At 46.5% G+C, this 21,361-nt stretch overlaps 1 protein-coding gene across 1 annotated transcript; it reads right to left on the reverse strand.

Moving 5' to 3' along the window:
* Positions 1–8,271: 8,271 nt before the first annotated feature.
* NSFL1C (NSFL1 cofactor) lies at positions 8,272–21,091 on the reverse strand. Its single transcript, XM_032766288.2, has 9 exons — positions 20,919–21,091; positions 18,851–18,948; positions 17,227–17,301; positions 12,909–13,074; positions 12,432–12,524; positions 11,602–11,711; positions 10,742–10,879; positions 9,817–9,981; positions 8,272–8,648 (listed from the first exon to the last, which is right to left on the reverse strand). Exons 1-9 carry the CDS (start codon positions 21,018–21,020, stop codon positions 8,486–8,488), a joined length of 1,110 nt encoding a protein of 369 aa, XP_032622179.1. The 5' UTR covers positions 21,021–21,091; the 3' UTR covers positions 8,272–8,485.
* Between the last annotated feature and the right edge of the window lie 270 nt (positions 21,092–21,361).

Consider the following 21,361-nt stretch of genomic DNA (forward strand, 5'->3'; position numbering starts at 1 on the left):
TTTTTCAAATGCATCATTGTGCACCTGCCTGTAACCCACAACTCCCCCCAGGCACACACTGCACAAGTTGGAGAGGCACAACACAGCCTTTGGCAGTCAGGCCCTCAGTCCTTGTTCCCTCTGACTCCCCTGGGGTTTCTGGGTGCAGCAGGCTGCCTTTTCCGTACACGATAAAAATGGAGTTTGTGTAGGTCAGTAGTCCCCAACACGGTGCCCGTGGGTGCCACGGCACTTGCCAGGGCATCTATGTGTGCTCACGTACTGGCCAGTGGACAAGTGTCCGCTAAAAAGCAGCAGCCTCAAGAGGCGTCGCCACCAAAATGCTGCCAAAAAGCAGTGTCATCAAGAGGGGTCGCTGCCAAAATGCCGCTGATTTTCAGTGGCAATGCCTCTTGACATTGCCGCTTCTTGGCAACATTAAAAGGATGCTTGTCCGCCGGCCACGGTCCTTGGTGGCTCGTCATCCAGTGCCTGGCACTCGGAAAAGGTTGCGGACTACTGGTGTAGGTGCTATTAAGCCTGCGGCACAGCTATGTCCATCGCTGCCTGGCTAATGCCATACAATTCCCTTTAGTAGAGGAAGGCTTTGCTGTTTCTCCATTCAGGTCCTGCTAAGGCCTTTCGTTGTATCCCCACTCACGCCCGCATCAAGCCTAGGCCAGAGGTCACTAGACATAATGCAGACCCAGGAGGTCATGTCTGCAACCCTCTCAGGTGCAAGGGGCTGTGCCAGGGTGAGCAATTTTAAGAAATGGCACCAACCTTCTTCTGCCATTACACCTTCCTAGCCTGGGCTAGTGGGAGCTCTCAGAGCTGCAGGTGATTAACGATGCCATGCACCAAAGCCTGGAAGCTGCCCAAACCAGCTCTTGATGCACAGGGAATGTAAGAACAGCCAGACTGGGTCAGACCAATGGTCCAGCTAGCCCTGTAACCTGTCTTCCAGCAGAGGCCAGTGCCAGGTGCTTCAGAGGGAATGAACAAAACAGTGCAATTAATGAGCGATCCATCCCCTTGTCCAATCCCAGCAGCTGGCAGGCAGAGGTGCAGGGACACCCAGAGCATGGGGCTGTGTCCCTGTGAACGTTCAAGGGTGAGGGTTCGAGGGAGAACTTACTGCAGCAAGAGAAAGGCTACAGAGATCCCGTTTGCCTTGGTTTTGGTCTCAGTTGATTACAGACACGTTTGGGGATGGGTGGGAAGGAATCTGCACAATTGTTGCTACACTTCATCATTGTGTACACACTCAGGTCAGACCAGACCCTCTAGCTTCAGGAGAAGCAGAAAGAAATTACCATCAGGCCAGCCAGAGTGTTTCAGGACTGAAGGGATGTAGCCCTTGAACAAGTTTCAAGGCAGCTCATGGCTAAGGAATGTGCTCCTGAAGGAGTTCCAAACAGAGCTAATTAACCAGCTTTTCTTAGATTGCAGCAAAGTAGAGGGGCTGGTTACTGCAAAGGAATCCTGCCAATCGAAACGTCTTCAGCCCTGGAATTTCTTTGCAGCAAACCCAGCCTTTGGATAAATTACATCTACCAGCCCCAAGAAGGCAGATTCCTCCCTGCCCTGCCAAAGATAGGCAACAGCAATATCTTCACAGAGCTGCAGCAGACTCCTTAATGGAGTTTGTATGATGCATGTGCAAGTGGTCATGGCTGGCGGTGAGGAGAAAGGGAAATGGAAGTGCAGGTGCTGTGTGTGTCAGGCTCTGGGCAGCTGGTGTCGAAGATTAGAGAAAGCACATTGCACCAGCTCCAAGACTGATTTAATGCTTTTCAGTCACTGTAAATATCTTTTTCATAAATTTACTGCCATAAGCTTTGGCATATACATTACTTACCTGAGTGAGAACAAGAATCACAGTTCAACCCTTAGCATTAGCCAGTTAACTTCAGGGCTTTTTTCCTTCCTCGTGTAAACTGAAGGGTTAATCCAGTGTAAAAATGCCAGTTTGAAATCCCTGCTCCTCCACACAGAGGTGTGACTAGAAAAGCCCAGCTCTTCCCAATTGTACATGTGCTAGTCCAGGTCTCATTTACATGCATCATTATTGCAATTGCACACGTACATTCAATTTGACAGCTACATGGGTGATTTGTACGGTTGCTACAACGACAAGCAACACAAACGAACGCGTTTGTACGTGCACAGTGCTGAATATCTGATTCCAGTTACAAAGAGTTGAAAAGCTTTTCAGTCGCTCAGCTCTCCATTCAGACATACAGAAACCTGTGTCTAGAGAGTAGATCTTGAAAAGGGCCCGATCCTGCAGCCTTTATTCATGCAAGAACTCCCATTGACTACCATGGCTTTGCCCAGAATCATCATTTAAGTGCCTCCTTACATGGCTTGAGTTGCTTATAAATGTAACCGTCGTGCCAGGCGGAGCTGGCAGGAAGAAGAGCTGGGTTCTGTATCACGGGGCTCCTCTTAATACAAAACGGAACCAGCGTGGGCCATCACCCAGTAATCTGTGAAAGTTAACCACCCCCGGGCGCAATACTTCCCCTCTCACAAGCACTGAATCTGTGCACAGCGAAGAAAACTTAATACAAAGGGCAAAGGAACCGAGAATTCATCTGGGAAACCACCACAACCATCATTCAAAAACATCAAGAGCAACCTCCACCCAGAGTGTCTTGGGCGGTGTCCTTTGCCCAGGTTTCTCACCTTGCGGTCTGAAAGTCCAACAAATGTTCCTTCAACAGCCCACTGCCCTCTCCCTCCACTGCACTGGGCTCACAGTTGGTGTCCTTGGTCAGCGAAGACCCAGAGTTCGGAGGTGGTGAGGGAGTGAGGCATCACGCAACACCTCAGCTGCTGCAGCCCTCATTACAACTGGGCTGTCCCTACCGTGGGACATCACACTCCGAGGTTCCGCCACTTCCCCCAGCTCTCAGCAATTTCAGCGTGCAGTGATTTCGGCAGGTAGTGGGGAACCGCACTGAGTGCAGGCTGTGCAGTCTCTTCCACAGCAACCAGGTCTCAGGCTCAGCACCCGGGTATCACTGATTGGTTCAGTGATCACTAGAGCTGAAAACAAGGACTCTCAATGGAATCCAGTCAGCTCTGTATTTACACAGTGGACAGAGAGGATCAAATGGTACCTAGGACTCCTTAGGCAGAGCTCACACCACCACGCAGGGACACTTGACCCCACCCACTCCCGCTTTCATTGGGATTTGGCATGCCTGCCCCTTGCCTAGTGAGTGAGGATCAGTTGGGGGTGAGCCCCTCAGTCAGGACGGTTAAGTGCAATTCTGCTGCCCTTTGCTCAGATAGTAAAGATAACACTTTATTACCTTTGCACTCAATACTGAAGTGATTTGTAACGCACCACCAGCCAAAACTGATCACTTTGGCAAAGCAGCTCCATCATGCTCTGCATCTAGGTAGAGGAGAGGTGTTCCTGCAAATACGGTCTGTTCCTTAAACCTTCTTCCCCCAGCTCATCACTAGACATTAGGGGAGAGCTCATTCAGACCCTGCTGACATAAACATGAACCCAGATGGGAGAAGGGGAACCCAAAGTTCTGAACTCTGGTCTTTGCTAGAGAATAAAGGATAAATTACTTTGTTTTAAAATAACTCTGTAGTTTAAGATGTATAAGATTTGGGCCCTTGATTTTTAGGCATTTCCCATTCACTGCTAGAAACAAAGCATATACATTTAGGGGCATGGGGAGCGGAGCCCTGTATTCCTTCCAATGCGCAACAGGCCTGTGAACATACACGCAGCCGCAGATGTCTATAAACATGCCTGCACTTGTTTAAAGGGCTCAATTCAAAACCTACTGAAGTTAACAGGACACTTTCCACTGACTTCCGTGGACTTCGGATCAGGCCTCATGTGTCCTATTGTGATGTACTATGTGCGTGCACACCCCGAGCTGGTTTTCTATGGCAACTTAACTCCAAAGGTGGTGTGAATTCAACGACAATTAGGCAAGGGAGGTGAAGCTTGTAAAGCAGCTCTATCTTATAAAAGCCGAAAGGTCCCCAGCAATAGACTGAACTTCAAGAGAGCATCCTGGGAGCGGGCTCTGGTTTTTCAGAGGTTCTGTTTAAACGTGTAATGCCGGGCAGCAGCATGAAGGCCAGTGTCTAGTTCTTGGAGATGTGGTGTGTTATGATCAGACACTTCCTAGTGTCACAATCCTAAACTAAATATGGCTGATTATAGCCAAAAGACAACAATGACCTGCTACTTTAAAATCAAATCCTTAAAAGGAGATTATAGATCCATCCATGTTAAACCAAACAGAAAATGCCCACTAAAAGGTAACCTCAGAGGAGGTCGCATCAGGGTAGTGAAGCTATCTACCACCAAAGAGACCCTCACTTTGAAATAACAGAGGTAGAAGCAGCATATAGCACTGCAGAGGGGAAGTACAAGCTTTCTGGACAGAGGGGAAGAGCAGAGCCTGCTCAGAGAAGGGCAGAGAGGCTGGGCCTCAGCTGCACAAGTATGTGAAAAATGTGCAGTTATTAGAAAAGGAGGAGGAACAATGAACCAAATATGGAGGAGGCGGTGCACGAGAGAGGCCTGTGATTTCTCACCTCTTGGAGGAGACGGCCATTGCAGTGAGAATGCTTCTCAGGAGAGCGGGAACATTTATACAGCTACGACTGCCAACCACAAACAGAACAGTCTGAGTTATTAAACTTTAAGCAGTACCCTCTCTCTCTCCTCTTCCTCTCTCTCTCACACACAGCAGTGTTTACTCTTTACAAATAAAGCTCAGCAGACCTATGAAGGGGTCTCTCACATGAACATATACACACAAAAAAATAGGCAGAAATCAAGAGGTGTAAATTCTAACATGAGAAGGTGAGTTTTTGCCAGGGTGCATTATAAACCATGAGACATGCAGGCAGAACTCTGCCTGGGAGCAGGGAGAGAGGAAATTGGCTGCTTTAATAATAAATAAGTAACAATCCAGTGTCTCGGGCCCTGAAAGAGAAAATGTGTCTTTAAAAAGGAAATGAGACAGCGGTATGAGTCTGACCCTCCATCGGTTTTATCAAGTGTGGCACAGATCAGCTTCCCCCACAGAAAAACAGCAGAACATGAACAGTTGAAGCCCACTGAATCTATCCAGGAGTGCAGGAAAAAGGCATTTTTGCCCTCAGAAAGCTGACTGTGTTAACTAATGGACATCCCGGCAGCAGGAGTTGCAGAGGCGAGAATTCCCTCCCTCCCCTGCAGGAGGAGTTCAGAGTGAAGCATGCAAGGCCTGCAATAACAGGTTAAAAAAGGCAACTCGCCATCCCACTTGTAAAAACCATTGTGTGCTTTCCAGCCCCATTTCACCTACTTCATCCACTCTGGTGCATTTTTAATGTTTGTCTCCAGCAATAAGCATCACTAATTTTCCTTTGTCTATTGAAGCAGACAAGCTTGAATCAGGAAGATGCCACGTACTGAATAGCCAGGCGACTTTACAAGCCCAGCCATGTCAATAGTAGTAGTTATAGAAGATCTATATCCATTTGCACTGCTGTGCTCAGGCAAACTCTACACAGCCCTGCAGTGCGAGATGCTGCTGACATAACCAAAGCTACCAGGAGATGAGGACTACACAGTAATAGGAAAGCCTGAGAGAAGAAGGGAAGGAGAATTAGCAGAGTAAGGTGACAAGGGAGCATATGAAACTAGGCTTCACAAATGTGTGAGATAGCGAGTTAAGCCTTGCAAAGCTCCTCAGATATTCAGAGCTGAAAGCCCCTAGGCATTTCAGTAACAGAGATGCTTCCCACTAAAAACCTTGGCAGCGGTGCCACCCTCCGGCTTGGAGAGGTAATACACTTTTCATAATGGAAAAGCGGCTGGGGAACATGATCTGAAATCAAACCTCCCTCTCCAGCCCCCCACCCATCTACCCCAAATCACAGCACATGGGATCAAGGGTTCTCATAGAAACCAGGCTACAAAACTATTTCAGTTGTCCAGCAGAACCAGACCAATCACAACCCCAGTCTGAAGCAATCTAATCTGAATCACACTGACCCGCTGACATGTATTATGGCACACCCAGCCAGAGACAAAAATGAAAGCTAGCCTCCTGCCGCAGTTTTCTTGAAAACCACCACCAGTTAGAGGAGAAATGAGGGATTTATCTTCCCAGCCTCTTCCTTTACTAAACTCCTCTAGCTTCGCTCAGGCAGTTGCACCCTCTACTGCATGTGGGTTATTACTATCACATATGCACTCTCCCCAAAGGGCAAGCGGAGGCGAGCCTGCCATTTGGTGGCATTACATCACAAGAAACCAGGTTCATTTGGGACAAATGATTGTGAGATCCAAGTTCTCCTCTGACAAATCGCTTTCAAACAAACATCCTGGCATGCAGCAGCTCTGGCTCTACTCTGGCTGTGGGGAAAAATCCACCTTCATGCTCTTTGAGTGCTGATCACACAGTCGCTTTATGCTGAAATGTGACACATCGCCACTTACGGCATTAAACAATCTGTGCTAAACCCCAACTCCATAACTCAAAGTGGCTCACTGTCAGTGGAACAGCAAATAGTGCCAAGATATTAATGCCAAATTAGCTGAAGATTGTTCTGTACAGAGCAAACCTACTAGTAACATACACCCAGAGTGCAAAAGCAGATGCCAGCTGTTCCTCAACAAATGTGGACAATTTCATGCATCACATTAGAAAGGGTCAGAAGACATTTTCCTATTTTTTAATGGTCACTTTCACAATTTACAACATTTGCCATTACATACATCATGTAGCCATTTAATCATGAAAAATGCTAATTCATTCAACCCCCAGTAGGTCTGCTATACACTCCCCTGCCTGTTGTGCTTGACGCCAAGCAAGTTTCTCATGCTGAGCTTGTAGAACCTGCTGACCCCTCCCCTGCGCAGGCATGCCTAGTGTTTGTTCTCTGCTCATTGCAAGTACCAAAACTGAGGAACAGAAAATTGTGAAGCATCAGGGGAGGTAGCATTACAGCGCTCGAGTGCTAAGCTCACGCATGACTAAGCCTGGAAAATGGGGTGCATGCTCTAACAACTCATGTGGTCACAATTCAGACACTCGCATCAGAGCGATACTACTGGTCTCAGTGTAGCATTGAATTAGCTGGTGCCACAAAGCTAATGATTCAGCACAGCTGGCCGGCTCTGCACGGGATAAATCCAGAACACCGAGTCAGACGCGAGGTGCATGGCATGTGAGGTGCACTAGGTAGCAAACCTGCATGCACTACGCTTGGCTCAAGCTAATCCCATTAGCCCCTCATTTCTAGGAGCACCGAATTCACCCCCAGGATTCTTAATAAAAGAAGAGACTTGAGCCCAAAATGCAAACAGTGAAACAAAGAGTAGAGGACTCCAAGTGGGCAGCTATACTGGTCCTCAACAAATGTGAGAAAGTAAATCAAAGGGTTAATCTCCTCCCCACAGCCTTGAGCTACACCCCGGCCATTCCCAGCAGCTCAACAATTCATTTGTAAAATTCCTTACCAAAAATCTCCACTTTCCATGAAGATAGAGTGGATCCGTCTTTATCGCTTTTCACTTCCATTCACTTCCACAGCAGATCCAGCACCCTGCCCTCCTGGGGAGGAAACCAAGGAGCAGGCTGTACTTCCCAAAGCCATGAAGCAGCCCAGCACACAGCAAGGCAAAACTGCAGACAGTCTTGCCCAATGGAGGGAAGGGAAACCAACTAGACCAGACTGGATGCTGTGAGGTAGAGCCCTGCAGGGACAATTTTTTAATCTCGCTCCTGCTAGAATGGTGGTGGGTCCTGCAGGACCCCAGTCCCTCTGCAAAGCTCTACACTAGTCTCACGCAGGGCTCCCCTGTGAGGAATGTCAGAACCTGTAGTGGGGGCAGGGGGAAATCAGAACTTTACTTCTCAAAAAGGATGAGAAAAGCATTAACCTTATGCCCCTACATGCAAATCCAAGCTTTAACCCACATAGGTACAAGAGAATTGTGTTTTCCCATGGCTCTATTGGCTAGTGCTGGTGTTACAGCAATGTCAGTGTCAGCCTGGCAATCAGATCACCCATTTCTGGGATGGCTTTTATTGAACACGCTGAAGCAAAGGAAGAATTTTGCATAAGGCCCAGGAGGAGCAAAGAGTAATGGGTTGTTATAAGTCATTCTTCCCCAGCATGGATGGAAACTACTTCCTTTGAGCTCCCTTTTCCCAGACCTCCCTCCTCCTCTACAGTCAGTAACGTGATCCATAAAGCAACTGGGACAAGTCCAGTGGGAGAATTTGTGGCACAATAGGCTGCAGCCTCTTTCAAAACAGGTTTGTTTTGTTTATTTATTTTAAAGTCCACTGATCATCACAAAAACATGGGAAATGCAACTAATGAGAAAAAAGTCCAACCAAGATCTAAGAACCCAGAGCTACAGGTAGATGTGACACTGTGCTGCATGGCGCAGGTGCGCATACAGGACGAAACGACACATGCGCGCAGCAGGTAGACGCGTGAAGAGAGGTGGGTTCCATTATATTAATCGTTGGACGATGACAGCATTGAGCAAGTTGGCTTCCTTCAGGGTTTGGTCCTCATCAGAGAGCTCTTTATTCGGGAAGGTGGTCATGAGGACAAAGCTGGTAGCAGCCATCGCTGGCCGGGCATCTACTATGAAGAGCCGGATGTCACGGATGCTGTCCAAAGGGATCAAACACACAATGGTGACCCTGTTATTTCATTTACTGCACAAATGTGTGGGAAACAGACTCACCTAAACCCCTGCAATGTCACAGCACCAACACTGCCAGCAAACAGCAGAGGCCACATTAAGCAGATTTCACATTTCAGCTACTTTTAAAGGTGACTTTTCATTTTCTGTTGCATATCTATACAGATACAAGTCCCCTGAAATAACACACGAAACTGCTTTCTACCTATCAGCTGTGGTCACAACTAAATAGTCTTTGTAACTTCCTGCCTTAAACACGTGCAGTGGTTGCTGGCTGTACTAGTAAGTTTATAATACCTGCAGATCACCATGGTGTCTTGGCACATTGGTGAATCAAGAGATTCCTGGATGTACAGTTTGTAAAATGCTTTGGTATCCCTTCAAGACGAAAGGTGCTATGTCATTTATAAAGTGCTGGATGGGCAGGAGAGCAGCGTTCTGCCTAAGTGCAGCTGATCCCAGATTATCTGAACCCTTAGGGGGCATAATACCATTGTGGATAACAAGGGGGCCTGGAAAAGAGATTTGTCTTCCTGTCTCCCCTGCTTGAACAGAGATGTGGTTCAATTCTCCTATAAGAACTGGAGGAAAGTATGGGTGACCAGCTGTGTTCTCCAAGACTGGCTGGCTGAGCAGGACTTCAGCACAGAAGTCACCTGCTTAAATCCTACTGAGCAATGGACTCCACCGAATTAATTTTGCTCCTCCCACTGAACCTGTTTTGAAGGGGAATCTCCTCTCTGAAGCTATCTGCAGTGAAGAGAGAGTGGCTAAGCAAACAAGTTTGTATTCAGAGTCAGAAGAAGTCAATTGAGACAAGCTCCTTAATTATCTGAAGATGTCCAAAGCCCTTGGGATAACTTAGCTGGCACTACAAACAATTACACTGATAACACTGAAGTGTTCAAATGAGAGTTCACCAGCTCAATTAGGAAAACAAATCCTATCCTATCAATAGTCAACCATCACCAAACCCCACAGTAATTCTGCCCCTATTCACCTATACAGAAGGCTCCCCAGAGCTCCCTTTAGCGGGCTAGCCAGGATTTTAACATCTGCTCCAGCTGTGTACAGTTCGCAGTGTCACTCAGGCCTTCCCAGTTAGTAACCTGCGTTTCCAGTTGCCCTTGTACCTGTGGCTGTGGTTAAATTTCTGGACCAATCGCCCGCCATCAGCGAGCCGGATTTGGATGTTGGTAGTGGGCTCTGACTCATCAATGATGATAGAAGAACTGGCTTTGGCTTCATTCTCTGCTTGCTGTGCTGGAGAGCTGGTGCCCATCACCTGGGGGGCAGTGCTAAAAGGAGGAAAACACAGAGGACAGATTTTATAAACCACCTCTTTCTGGGCCCGGAATCAGGATTCCCACAGAAGAGGCACAGATGGAAACAAAACATATTAGCACTGAGAACAGGAACTCAGGAACCAACCAGTGACACATCCGGGGCCCTCAGACACTTATCTAATCTCCAAACCAACCTCTCAGAGCCAACAGATTATACAACTTCCCGTCTTCCAATCCAACCCCAACTCAACCTCACCTAGACATTCCCTATTACCTCCCCATCTCCTTGCTTCGGACTGATCTCTTCACCATAACTGAGGGTGCACATCACACACAATATTTAGCATTTACAAACATTAAATGATTAATCTCCACCATGTTAGCTTCTTTTTACACATGGGGAAACAAATGTTAAGTGATTTGACCTAGGCCACAGAATCAGGATCAGAGCCTGGAATCAAACTCATGTTTGTGGCTCAGAGACTTGTGCTCTGATCGCTGCATCACACTTTATATCTGCCATCAATGCCATTTTGCAATTGCTTCACAGGAGTTTGCAATAGGGAACTAACAGCAAGGAGTTAAAGCCAGTCCTTCATATTTGTTAAAAACACCTACGACATTAAATGCTATTAATCTTGCTTATAAAATGCCACCTATTCCTTCATCCAATAGCCAGCCAAATCAACTGCTATTTTGTTAAAGAAAGAAACTGTGAAAGCTCAGATGCGCTATAGCAACAGATACCAAATCAGAACTGCAGTCTTCTCACCTGCCCAGTTTCTGCCCCTCTCCAGTGAAAGCCCTGAAGGCACCTTTGGATTTCACAAAATCCTCGTCACGGTGGTCCTCCATATCCAAGTTCACTTGTCCACCGCGTGCTAACCTGCGGAGCTCAGCTGGGACTTCCCTGGAAGCAAGAAGAATGTGCATTGTAATAAAATCCAACATGAAGTGCTGAAAACTACCTTCTGCACTTTCCTGATACACAGGGCTCCTCTTCCAGAATAGCTCCAAAATGGTGCCCACCCCAGCCAATGGCTACAATAGAGACAGGCACAAATAAGAGATTACAGAACATGCACCCAGATAATGCTTGTTTCCTATTTATGCTGCCCAGGGAACGGTCACCACAAATGCCAGTCCTATCATAGGCTCTTAGAAACCTTCCCGCCTGTCCCCAGGAATCAAAGCATCCTTTCATCATCATCTCATCAGCTAAGCAGGATTTGAGGAGGACTCACCTTCCCAGGGCCTAACACACATGAAAGGTTTCTCACACTAGCCTTCGTTTGGGATAACCTGCCTTTTGTAATCCTCAGGAGTCTGCATCCCACATATGGAAGAGATTGTTCCCTCACTTCTAATCCTCAAAGTCACATCACATCCCTTCATGGGATGGAGCTGCTTCCACAGCTAAATAACTGATATAAAGGTAACTGCAGTATTTTACCCACCCCATTGCTACCACGTTAAGAAATTTATGAGAATGCTTCAAATGAAATGAGCTGTTTATATGAAGCTCTGATTCCCCAGCATGCCGGATTTCCTACATTCCTATATTTTAGCATACAGCCTCTTCCTTCTCAGGCACACCGCATCAGAGGTTCCCCCAACCCTCATGCTGCATACCCTCTGCGGATAGACTCCAGAAACTGGGCATTGGATGGGTCTTGGTAGCTCCTCAGCTCCCCGTTGTCCAGGCTGAATCCACTCTTCCACAGCTTCAGTACAATATGTACCTGCAACCACCCCAAGCAGAAAAGTTAGCTTCTTGCCAGTGTCTTAACAAAACACAGCAATGACTGGCAGTGAAAAGCCTGAACATCTGTGTAATTTCAAACAGAGGACTGTGCCCCAATGCGGACTCTTCTAAGCCAACACAGACGAAAGAAAAAAAAAACATCTGCTGGCTGCTCGGTAGTATCACTCCACAACAAAGCCACCATCACAGATCCCACCCTCTTTTTGGCAGGTTTGGTTAAAAAGCTAAGGAATGCATGAGACAGAGACAATGACACACACGGCCCTGCCAAGCTCACAATGGAACACACTGGTCAGGCAGAGGAGAAAAGCCTACACTGCTACTGCTGCTGTTCCTCCTGTGGGGATACAGGGAATTTCATTCTCCAGTGCTTTCTATACACCACCTTTCAGGAGCATTAAATTCACAGCTAGAGATGTTGAGAAAAGGTCCTTGAGCCTATGTGGAGCTTCCAAGTTTTTAATTAAAAATTCAGCAGAACACTGCCTACAGAACACTTGATTATTCATTAAACCTATACCTGGAGCAAAGAGCACTCTCCAGTCTAAGAATTTACCAAAGCTAGGCTTACTGCACCTCAGCCTTCTACGTCCATTTCCTTCTCTAGGCTCATCAAGAGGGAAAACAGACACTGTAGATAAATAAAATAATCCACCAAGGAAGATTTTTGCAAAGTTGAAAGGTGAGAGCTACTCACGTCCTGCCCAGAATGCTGCCTCCTCTCTCCTGACACATAGGCCGACTCCTCTTCCGGAGCAGCTCCAAGGCGGTACCCTCCCCCTGCAAATGGCTACAAGAGAGAGAGGCATGCAGAAGAGATTACAGACTGATATGCACCCAGACAATACTTGCTCCCCTTCACGAACATCACCATGTGAAAACATGGACTTCACTGTACCAGCAATATGGTTATAAGCTGCATAACACATCTCAAAGCTGCAGTGGCCAACTTGTTAGCCAATTAATCATCTGACACTGCGAATTAGCTTTTCTTGCCATTATGGCGCACATCCTAGATCAGCTCTAATGGAGGGGTTTGGATACAGCTGTACTCTCAAGATAATCCCAGCACTCACCAATATAGAACAGCTGTCACTGAGCTGGTGGAGGGAGAACAACTCCATTAAAAACAGATTTAAATAAGGAAAGGAAGGAAGACCCCAGCATTCCTCACTTTTGCTCTGCTGCTCTCGCCGGGGCTCTTAGCCAGCCGATCGACAGCCACCGCTCCGTGCTCCTTAGCTCCTTTGAACAGATCCTCCACCAGCTCATTGGGGCTTTTCTTCCTTGGAGGGCCAACGATCTGCTGCCCACTTCTCTCCGAGCCCCCAGCATAAAACCTGAACAGAACACACATTTATCATCTAGGGATTTGGGGTTAGTTACTTGGACAAACGATTTTCCAGGACATGGACCTGAGAAGCCCCAAGAGGTTACAGGATAAGACTGAGTTTCAGGTCCAGGATGCGGCTGCCCACACAGGTTTTGTTCTTGCAGTTTGTTATATTATTAGTAGTAGTATATTATTTATTATTATTATATATTACAAAGCTCTCACATTTAACAAATGGGTGGAGGGGGGAGAATCTAGTCTAATGGGACTGGTTATCTGCTATCCTGGATTCTATTGACGGATACACAACCAACTTAAGTCACGGAACTGATCTGTGCCTTAATTTACCCATCAGTAAGAGTGTTTAAATACTTGGCCACCTCACAGGGATACTGCATGGCTTCATTCAATTTGCTTAGCATGTCACCCGTAAACTACTTACAGAATCAGAGAAACGCAGGGCTGGAAGGGCCCTCACAAGATCATCCAGTCCAGCACCCTGCGCTGAGGCACAATCAACTAAACCGAGACCGCCTCTGACAGGGTGTTTGTCTAACTCGCTCTTAAAGTCCTGCAATGACAGAGATTCCACAACCTCCCTTGGAAGCCTATTCCATAATTTAACTACATTTATAGTTAGGAAGTTTATCCTCATATATAACCTAAATCTCACTTGCTGCAGATTAAGTGGATTATTTCTTGTCCTATCTTCAGTGAGCATGGAGAGGAACTCAGTGTCCTCTTCATAACAGCCTTTAACATACTGGAAAACTTACCAAGTCCTCTCTCAGCCTTCTTTTCTCAAGACTAAACATGCTCATTTTTTTAACCTTTCTAAATCTGTCATCATTTTTGTTGCACTCCTTTGGATTCTCTCCAATTTGTCCACATCTTTCCTATAGTGCAGTGCCCAGAACTGGACACAGTACTCCAGCTAAAGGCCTCACCAATGCTGAGTAAGGGGACAACTGGGTACATAACTGGCTGGATAAGCGTACTCAGAGAGTGGTTATTAATGGCTCCCATCCTGCTGGAAAGGTATAACAGTGGGGTTCCGCAGGGGTCTGTTTTGAGACCGGCTCTGTTCAATATCTTCATCAACGACTTAGGTGTTGGCATAGAAAGTACGCTTATTAAGTTGCGGATGATACCAAACTGGGAGGGATTGCAACTGCTTTGGAGGACAGGGTCAAAATTCAAAAACGATCTAGACAAATTGGAGAAATGGTCTGAGGTAAACTGGATGAAGTTCAATAGAGACAAATGCAAAGTGCCCACTTAGGAAGGAACAATCAGTTTCACACATAACAGAATGGGAAGAGACTGTCTAGGAAGGAGTATAAGTAGAAAGAGATCTAGGGGTCATAGTGGACCACAAGCTAAATAAGAGTCAACAGTATGATACTGTTGCAAAAAAGCAACAGGATTCTGGATCATTAACAGGTGTGTTATAAACAAGACACGAGAAGTCATTCTTCCGCTCTACTCTGCGCTGGTTAGGCCTCAGCTGGAGTATTGTATCCAGTTCTGGCCACCGCATTCAAGAAAGATGTGGAGAAATTGGAGAGGGTCCAGACAAGAGCAACAAGAATGATTAAAGTCTTGAGAACATGACCTATGAAGGAAGCTGAGAGAATTGGGTTTATTTAGTTTGGAAAAGAGAAGACTGAGAGGGGACATGATAGCAGTTCAGGTATCTAAAAAGGGTGTCGTCAGGAGGAGGGAGAAAACTTGTTCACCTTAGCCTCTAATGATAGAACAAGAAGCAATGGGCTAAACTGTAGCAAGGGAGATTTAGGTTGGCATTAGGAAAAAGTTCCTAACCGTCAGGGTAGTTAACACTGGAATAAATTGCCTCGGGAGGTTGTGGAATCTCCATCTCTGGAAATATTTAAGAGTAGGTTAGATAAATGTCTATCAGTGATGGTCTAGACAGTATTTGGTCCTGCCATGAGGGCAGGGGACTGGACTCGATGACCTCTCGAGGTCCCTTCCAGTCCTAGAGTCTATGAATCTATGAATTACCTCCTGTGTCTTTTAAACATTCCTATTAATACACCCCAGAATATTAACCTTTTTAGCAACAGCATTGTTGACTTGTATTCAATTTGTGATCCACTATAACCCCCAGATTCCTTTCAGCAGTACTACTTCCTAGCCAGTTATCACCCATTTTGTAGTTGTACGTTTGATTTTCTCTTACTAAGTGCAGTATTTTGCACTTGTCTTTATTAAATTTCATCTTGTTGCTCTCAGACCAACTCTCCAATTTGTCAAGGTCATTTTGAATTCTAATCATGTCCTCCGAAGTGCTAGCAACCCCTCCCCCAGCTTAGTGTCAGCTGCAAATTTTATAAGCGTATTCTCCATTTCATTATCCAAGTCATTAATGAAAATGCTGACTAATATCAGACCCAGACCTGATCCTGCAGACCTCAACAGATACGCCCTCCAAGTCTGGCAGTGAACCACTGATAACTACTCTTAACTAGTTGTGCACTCATTTTATAATAATTTCATCTAGACCACATTTCCTAATTTGCTCACCAGAATGTTATACGGGTTTCAGAGTCCGGGCTCCAGCCCAAGCCAGAACACACACACTGCTATTTTCAGCCCTGCAGCCCAAGGCCTGTGAGACCGAGCCAGTTGACCTGGGCTCAGACTTGGTGCAGGGAGTGTTTCTTTGCAGTGTAGACGTACCCTTACTATTCTTCCTATCTTTCCCTCGCATCAGGATGGTTTCCCATTGAGCCTCTAATACTGTCTCTTTGAGAAACTGCCATCTTTGCTGAACTCCTTTTGGGACCTTACCTACCAGTTCAGAGTTTGTTACTCTGCTTTTTTAAGTCCATTGCTACTCTCAATCCTTCCATTCCTTAAAATCATGAAATCTCACATTTCATGATCACTTTCACCCAAATTGTCATGAACTTTCAGAGTTTTCAATCAATTCCTCCTTACTAGCCAGAATCAAATCTAAAATGGCTGTCCCACTGATTACTTCCATCATTTTCTGAAACAAAAAACCGTCCTCTAACACATTCCAAGAACTTATTGGAAAAATAATACAGCAAAACTCAAAATATCCGACAGATGTCTGGGTAGTTACAGTCCCCCATTAACACTTGTATTTTGCATATTTCTGTTATTTGTTCTCAAAATGCCTCATCCACCTCTTCCTCCTGATTTGTTAGTCTATAGGAGACCATGACATCGCCCATTTCCCCCGTTCCTTTTATCTTCATCCAGAGACTTTCAACTGGTCTGACTCTCACCTCGTTCCGCAGCTCAGAACAAGAGTACATAGTGAGGTACAATGCAACACCTCCTCCCTGGCCTATCCTTCCTGAACAAGCCATAACCCCACTATACCACCAAGTCTCTGTGATGCCAATTAAGTCATAATTTAGCTTATGGACTAATACTTCCAGTTCTTCTGGTTTACTCCCCATATTCCTGGCATTTGTGAATACAGACATTTAAGAGGTTGAGCAACTTCCCCCATTGCTACCTCTTGTTGCTCCTATGACCCTATCATAATTTTCCATTCCTGCTCCACTCCACCCCTCAACACTTAGTACTCTGTTAACATCGCTTTGTTTTATACCTGCCTGTGGGCTTGTCTCACTTGCCACCTTTGAATCTAATTTAAAGCTCTCCTCACTAGCTGTCATCATAGCTGTCACTGCATGAAATGTCCCACTAATATTTCCTAAATGATGCTCAAAAGAAGGGAAAAATCCAGATGAAAAGGAGAACTGCAACTGCATTCCCATACAGCAGCATCTCAAACAAAGACACAAGGCTGGGGCTCACTGCTCTAGCAAAAGTGCAAACACTCATTGTGCAAGCCCTGAAATTAACTTCTGTTAACAATGGGGAGAAGGACATGGATTCAGAACTGTACTGATCACCACTGAATTTAACATCTCACAACTCACAAACCAGTATAGAACATTTCTACAAACAGTGCTAAGCCTGGCCTTGCAGAAACCATTTTCATTGACTAGCCTTTCAGAATTAGACTCAGTGAGCATGAAAACTTGAGACTCATCAGCAGTGGTTAAAATACAGATTTAAATAAGGTTCTGTACAATTCCATGCTCCCCCACAAGACAAAAGACCATATGGTTTACACATTTAACTGGAGACTGACCGTTGTCCCTCTTCCTCTTCATCATCATCTTCTTGAGCATGAACAAGGTCTCTGAATGATGTCACCCGGTGGTCACTGTAAAAAGATAACCAAATGAGCGCACACATTCCCCAAAGAGATAGATCTATATCAGCCATGTAACGTGAACTATACAAGCAGGAAAGTGGCTGTTATGTTGTGTTCCTGTCCTTTACTATGTGTCTGGGTTAAGCAGCATTTATTTCCACTGAACTTCAGTTCTTGCACTAAATAAATACACTCTATATACTGATCAAATGGCAGCTCAGAGGGGACAGGTACTATTGCTGTCCTCATTAACCATTCAGCAAAGCCCACCTGCTCTTCCCCTCTTGAGGACTGTTGTCAAAATAAGGGAGAATATCCTAATATCCTACTCTTAGCTCCCTCCCCCACCGCAACTAAAGCCAACATACTCTCTTCGAATAGTCTAAGCATATCTAAGAGATCGCTAGAAATAAATAGGTTTGTGCCTTTTGTGTCTATGATATGTAAAGAAAGATCTGAAAGGTTTCTGTACAAGAGAAAAAAAAGAATCTGGATTGAAGAAATCTGGAGTAGAAGACTTTCTGCACTTATACAGTGGATTAATCTGGGTCCCTTCCAATCCTAGGGACCTGATTCTTCACTCCACTGGATCATCGAGTCACACTGGTGTAAAACTGGTGTAAGAGTGGTGAATCAGTCTCCAAGTATCTGAGCGTCTTCCCATCACATCTACAAATACCAGGTGGGTGTACACACAGTGCTTGAAAAGGGGTCACAAACACAACCAATGTAATCTTCAGTCATTTCCCTGCAGATGTACTGGATTTAGACATTTTTATTTATCCACAGAATAGTTATGGCATAATCCTCAAAAATGGAAGGTATCCTATGCTGCCTTGGTCTAGGGAGCCTCTGTTAAAGGTGAATGGAGTTCAGGTTACACGTCTATTGATCCTCTGTGTTTCTGTTGAGCTACCTGCTAGGATGCTAACTGAAATAGCAATTTTTTGTGATGTGGACACTTATCCACTAGAATCTGGATTTAGACCATCAAATTCTTCTCACACAGACAACTAACCAATCAGATAATAATCTCTGTGCTTCAGATCCCACATCTGTACAATGGGGATAATATTTTCCTATTTCACAGGGACAGGATGAGGTCAAATTCATTCAAGCTTGTAAAGTGCCTTGGCATCCTCAGATAGGCAATGTAAAGAATTGCAAACTATTCCAGAGGATTATGGTACTGTGCAGATCTCATCTGTATTACAGAAAATGTTTAGATCAATCTACTGACTTCTCTTCTGGCCCCAAAGCAAACTAAAATAGAATAATCCATTCTTCTTGAGCAATGAGGTAAAATCATTCTACACAGTTCTTTGGATAAAATGTGCAATCCCATCCAAGCTAGGGGAACATAACACTGCTGGGGTTTTCACAAAGGCTGATGAAACTTACAAAATAAAGCTGAACAGAATTCACGGATGTCTTCACTGATAACTGCTATACAGCAATGTGATGCGCACAGTGTAAGTACTTTGATAGGTGGCTTCCACTCCCATATGTATAACTGCTTAATGAAGAGGCTCGTATAGTTTGGAAAGAGTCTCCTCACCTGGGTGCAGTGCCTCTGGACACAGAGCTGGCAGTTGGCTGAGGAAGCGTCACAATGTCTTCATCACCCCCATCCTCATAGAAACTAGCTAGAGCAATCTGAAAGGACAGAATTATAGTAGGTTTTAAAAGAATAAGCCCAATCACCTTGTACATCATTGCAGTCAGAAAGATGTCAGAACTATATCTATTAACAGGGTTAATATACTGCATTTACTTAGAACTTTTGTCACATCCAACTGCTTAAACCACATCTACTCTAAGGAATTTTACAAACCAGTTTCCACCTTTAGGAGTCTTAGCAGAAACAAGGCTCATCTAGCAGCTTCCAGTTTTTTACTGCCATGGTAGGGGTTGCCTACGCTCAGAAATTCACAGAAATGGCTCTTCTGGAATAATTCCTTGTGGGGATACTCATTCCAGAAGAAGGGTGCTTCTTTCTGATTTAGTTTAATCTACTTCTAAAGCAGATTTAGCCAAATCTGAAAAAGGCAGCCTTACTCCAGAATAAGAGTATCTTCATGGGGATTTATACACAAATAATTATTATAGAATAGCTATTTCAGTAAATTTCCAAGCATAAACAAACCCTTAATTAAATGAGCGAGTGTAGATATGGCCAGAGGGTAAGTTTTCAGGGAAAAAGGCAGTTGGTCAAACTGGTGATCACACATTCACTTACAATTTTCGAGTCCTGTTCACACCATGGCTAAATCTGTACTAGCAGTAACTGGATTTCACCATGACCAGGTGGACACCATTCACAGATCCTTCCACTGTACCTAACTGGCTAAATGCAGGAGTCTGTATCATACACAACCTTGATTAAGCATATTGCATAGACTTGGTGGTTTCAGGCAGCTGAAACTAGGATAATCAGAGAAATTTTCAGTGCTCTTAATATATATGAGACGACCAGTGCCTGTTTGGGTTAATCACATGTCTATGGAATCTTATACCTCGAGCTAACAAAACTCAGTGATAAACATTATTTACTTGAATAGGAGATTGCCTCAATCAGTTACACAGATATTTGCAAGGTTTCAATTTACAAAACGGAAGTGCTTTGTCACTCAGTTATTTCACTTGACGATTTAATCTGCCTCTAAAGAGTTTGCTTGTTAGCATATATATACCTGCCCCTGGAGATTTCCACTACATGAATCTGATGATGTGAGTATTCACCCACGAAAGTTCAGGCTCCAAAACGTCTGTTAGTCTATAAGGTGCCACAGGACTCTCTGCTGCTTTTACAGATCCAGACTAACACGGCTACCCCTCTGATTCTTAAAGAGTTTCAGTTATTATTAAAGTATAACAGGTATGGGGGTTGGGGGAAGGCGCATTACTGCAGAATATTGGAAGTCAAGAGTCTTGGCTCCATCACTGAGTGAACGTGGCTAGACAGGTCACTTCACTACTGTGCCTTGGTTTCCCTAGCTGGATAATACTTATGCCAATGGCGCTGTGAGGCCTAACTAATGCCAGTAAGGTGCTGTGAGGTTTCTGGATGAACCCGATGTGCTAGAGAAAGGCGAAGGGAGGGCAGAGACTTGGTTTCTGTCACGCAACAGAAGTCTGCAGGGCTTTACAGGAGGCCTGGGAACTAACTGACGCCACATCTTGAGGGAGGCGGCCAGCTCCAGGAAGCGCCTGAGTTACCCTCCCCCGAGCCTGCGGCAGACACGGTCTCCGCGACGGGCTGCACAGAAGAGCCGGGGCCAGTTCACGCGGTGCAGCGCCTGGGAGAACAGGCCTGGGGGGCCCTTACTGCTCACGCGGTCACCGGCTCGCGCCCACACGAGCCCCCCCCCCCCCCGCCGCAGGAGAGCGCCGGAGCCCGGGGACGGCGCTGGGGGCGGACCCTGGGGGGGCAAGAGCAGGGCCGGGGAGCGGTGACAGCGCGAGAAGTCTGCCCGGGCGAGTGGTCGCGCCCCCGCCAGGGGTGGGGGCGATGCCGAGGGGGAGAGGGAGCCAGGCCTGGGGGGGGCGGTCCCCCCCCCGGCAGGATGACGGTGCGGTTCCGCGGCGGCCCCTCCCGCGGCGGCCCGCCCGCTGCCCGGCGCTACCTGCAGGTCCCAGCCCGCGGACTCCAGGAAGAAGCGGGCTCGCTCCTCCTCGGTCCCGGTCACCGCCACGAACTCCCTCAGCGCCTCCTGCCGATCCGCCATCTTCCCGGTGCAGCGGCCAATCCCGCCCGGCCCGCGCCGGAGGCCGCGTCTGGCGGGCCGGCGTGCAGCGCTCAAAGCCCTCCGTGCGGAAACGCGCGCCGCCCACAGCGCCACCTGCCGGCGCCCAGCGCCACCTGCAGCTCCTTGAGCGGAAGGCTTCCGACCGGGCGCAGAGGCGGACACGCTGCCCTCTGCTGGGGGGAGGTGGAAACGCAGGGGCCCCTGGAGTCACCGGTTCCCACGTGGGTCCCGTCCCACGGGTGCTCAGTCCCCTCCTGCATCTGACCCCCAATCACACCCCCAGGAGCTGGACCAAGGGAGGGAGAGACACAGACGGTCCC

This window comes from Chelonoidis abingdonii, chromosome 14 (genome assembly GCF_003597395.2).
Source record: "Chelonoidis abingdonii isolate Lonesome George chromosome 14, CheloAbing_2.0, whole genome shotgun sequence".
Taxonomy (NCBI): Eukaryota; Metazoa; Chordata; order Testudines; family Testudinidae; genus Chelonoidis; species Chelonoidis abingdonii.

What these genes read in the sequence shown, in the direction of transcription:
- NSFL1C (XM_032766288.2), bottom strand. Translation starts at nt 21,020, where the DNA reads ATGGCGGATCGGCAGGAGGCGCTGAGGGAGTTCGTGGCGGTGACCGGG. An exon ending in GGCAGCATTCTGGGCAGGAC is followed by an intron (nt 11,712 to 12,431) that starts GTGAGTAGCTCT and finishes GGGTGGTTGCAG; the next exon opens with GTACATATTGTACTGAAGCT. An exon ending in CTGGAGTCTATCCGCAGAGG is followed by an intron (nt 10,880 to 11,601) that starts GTATGCAGCATG and finishes TCTTGCTTCCAG; the next exon opens with GGAAGTCCCAGCTGAGCTCC.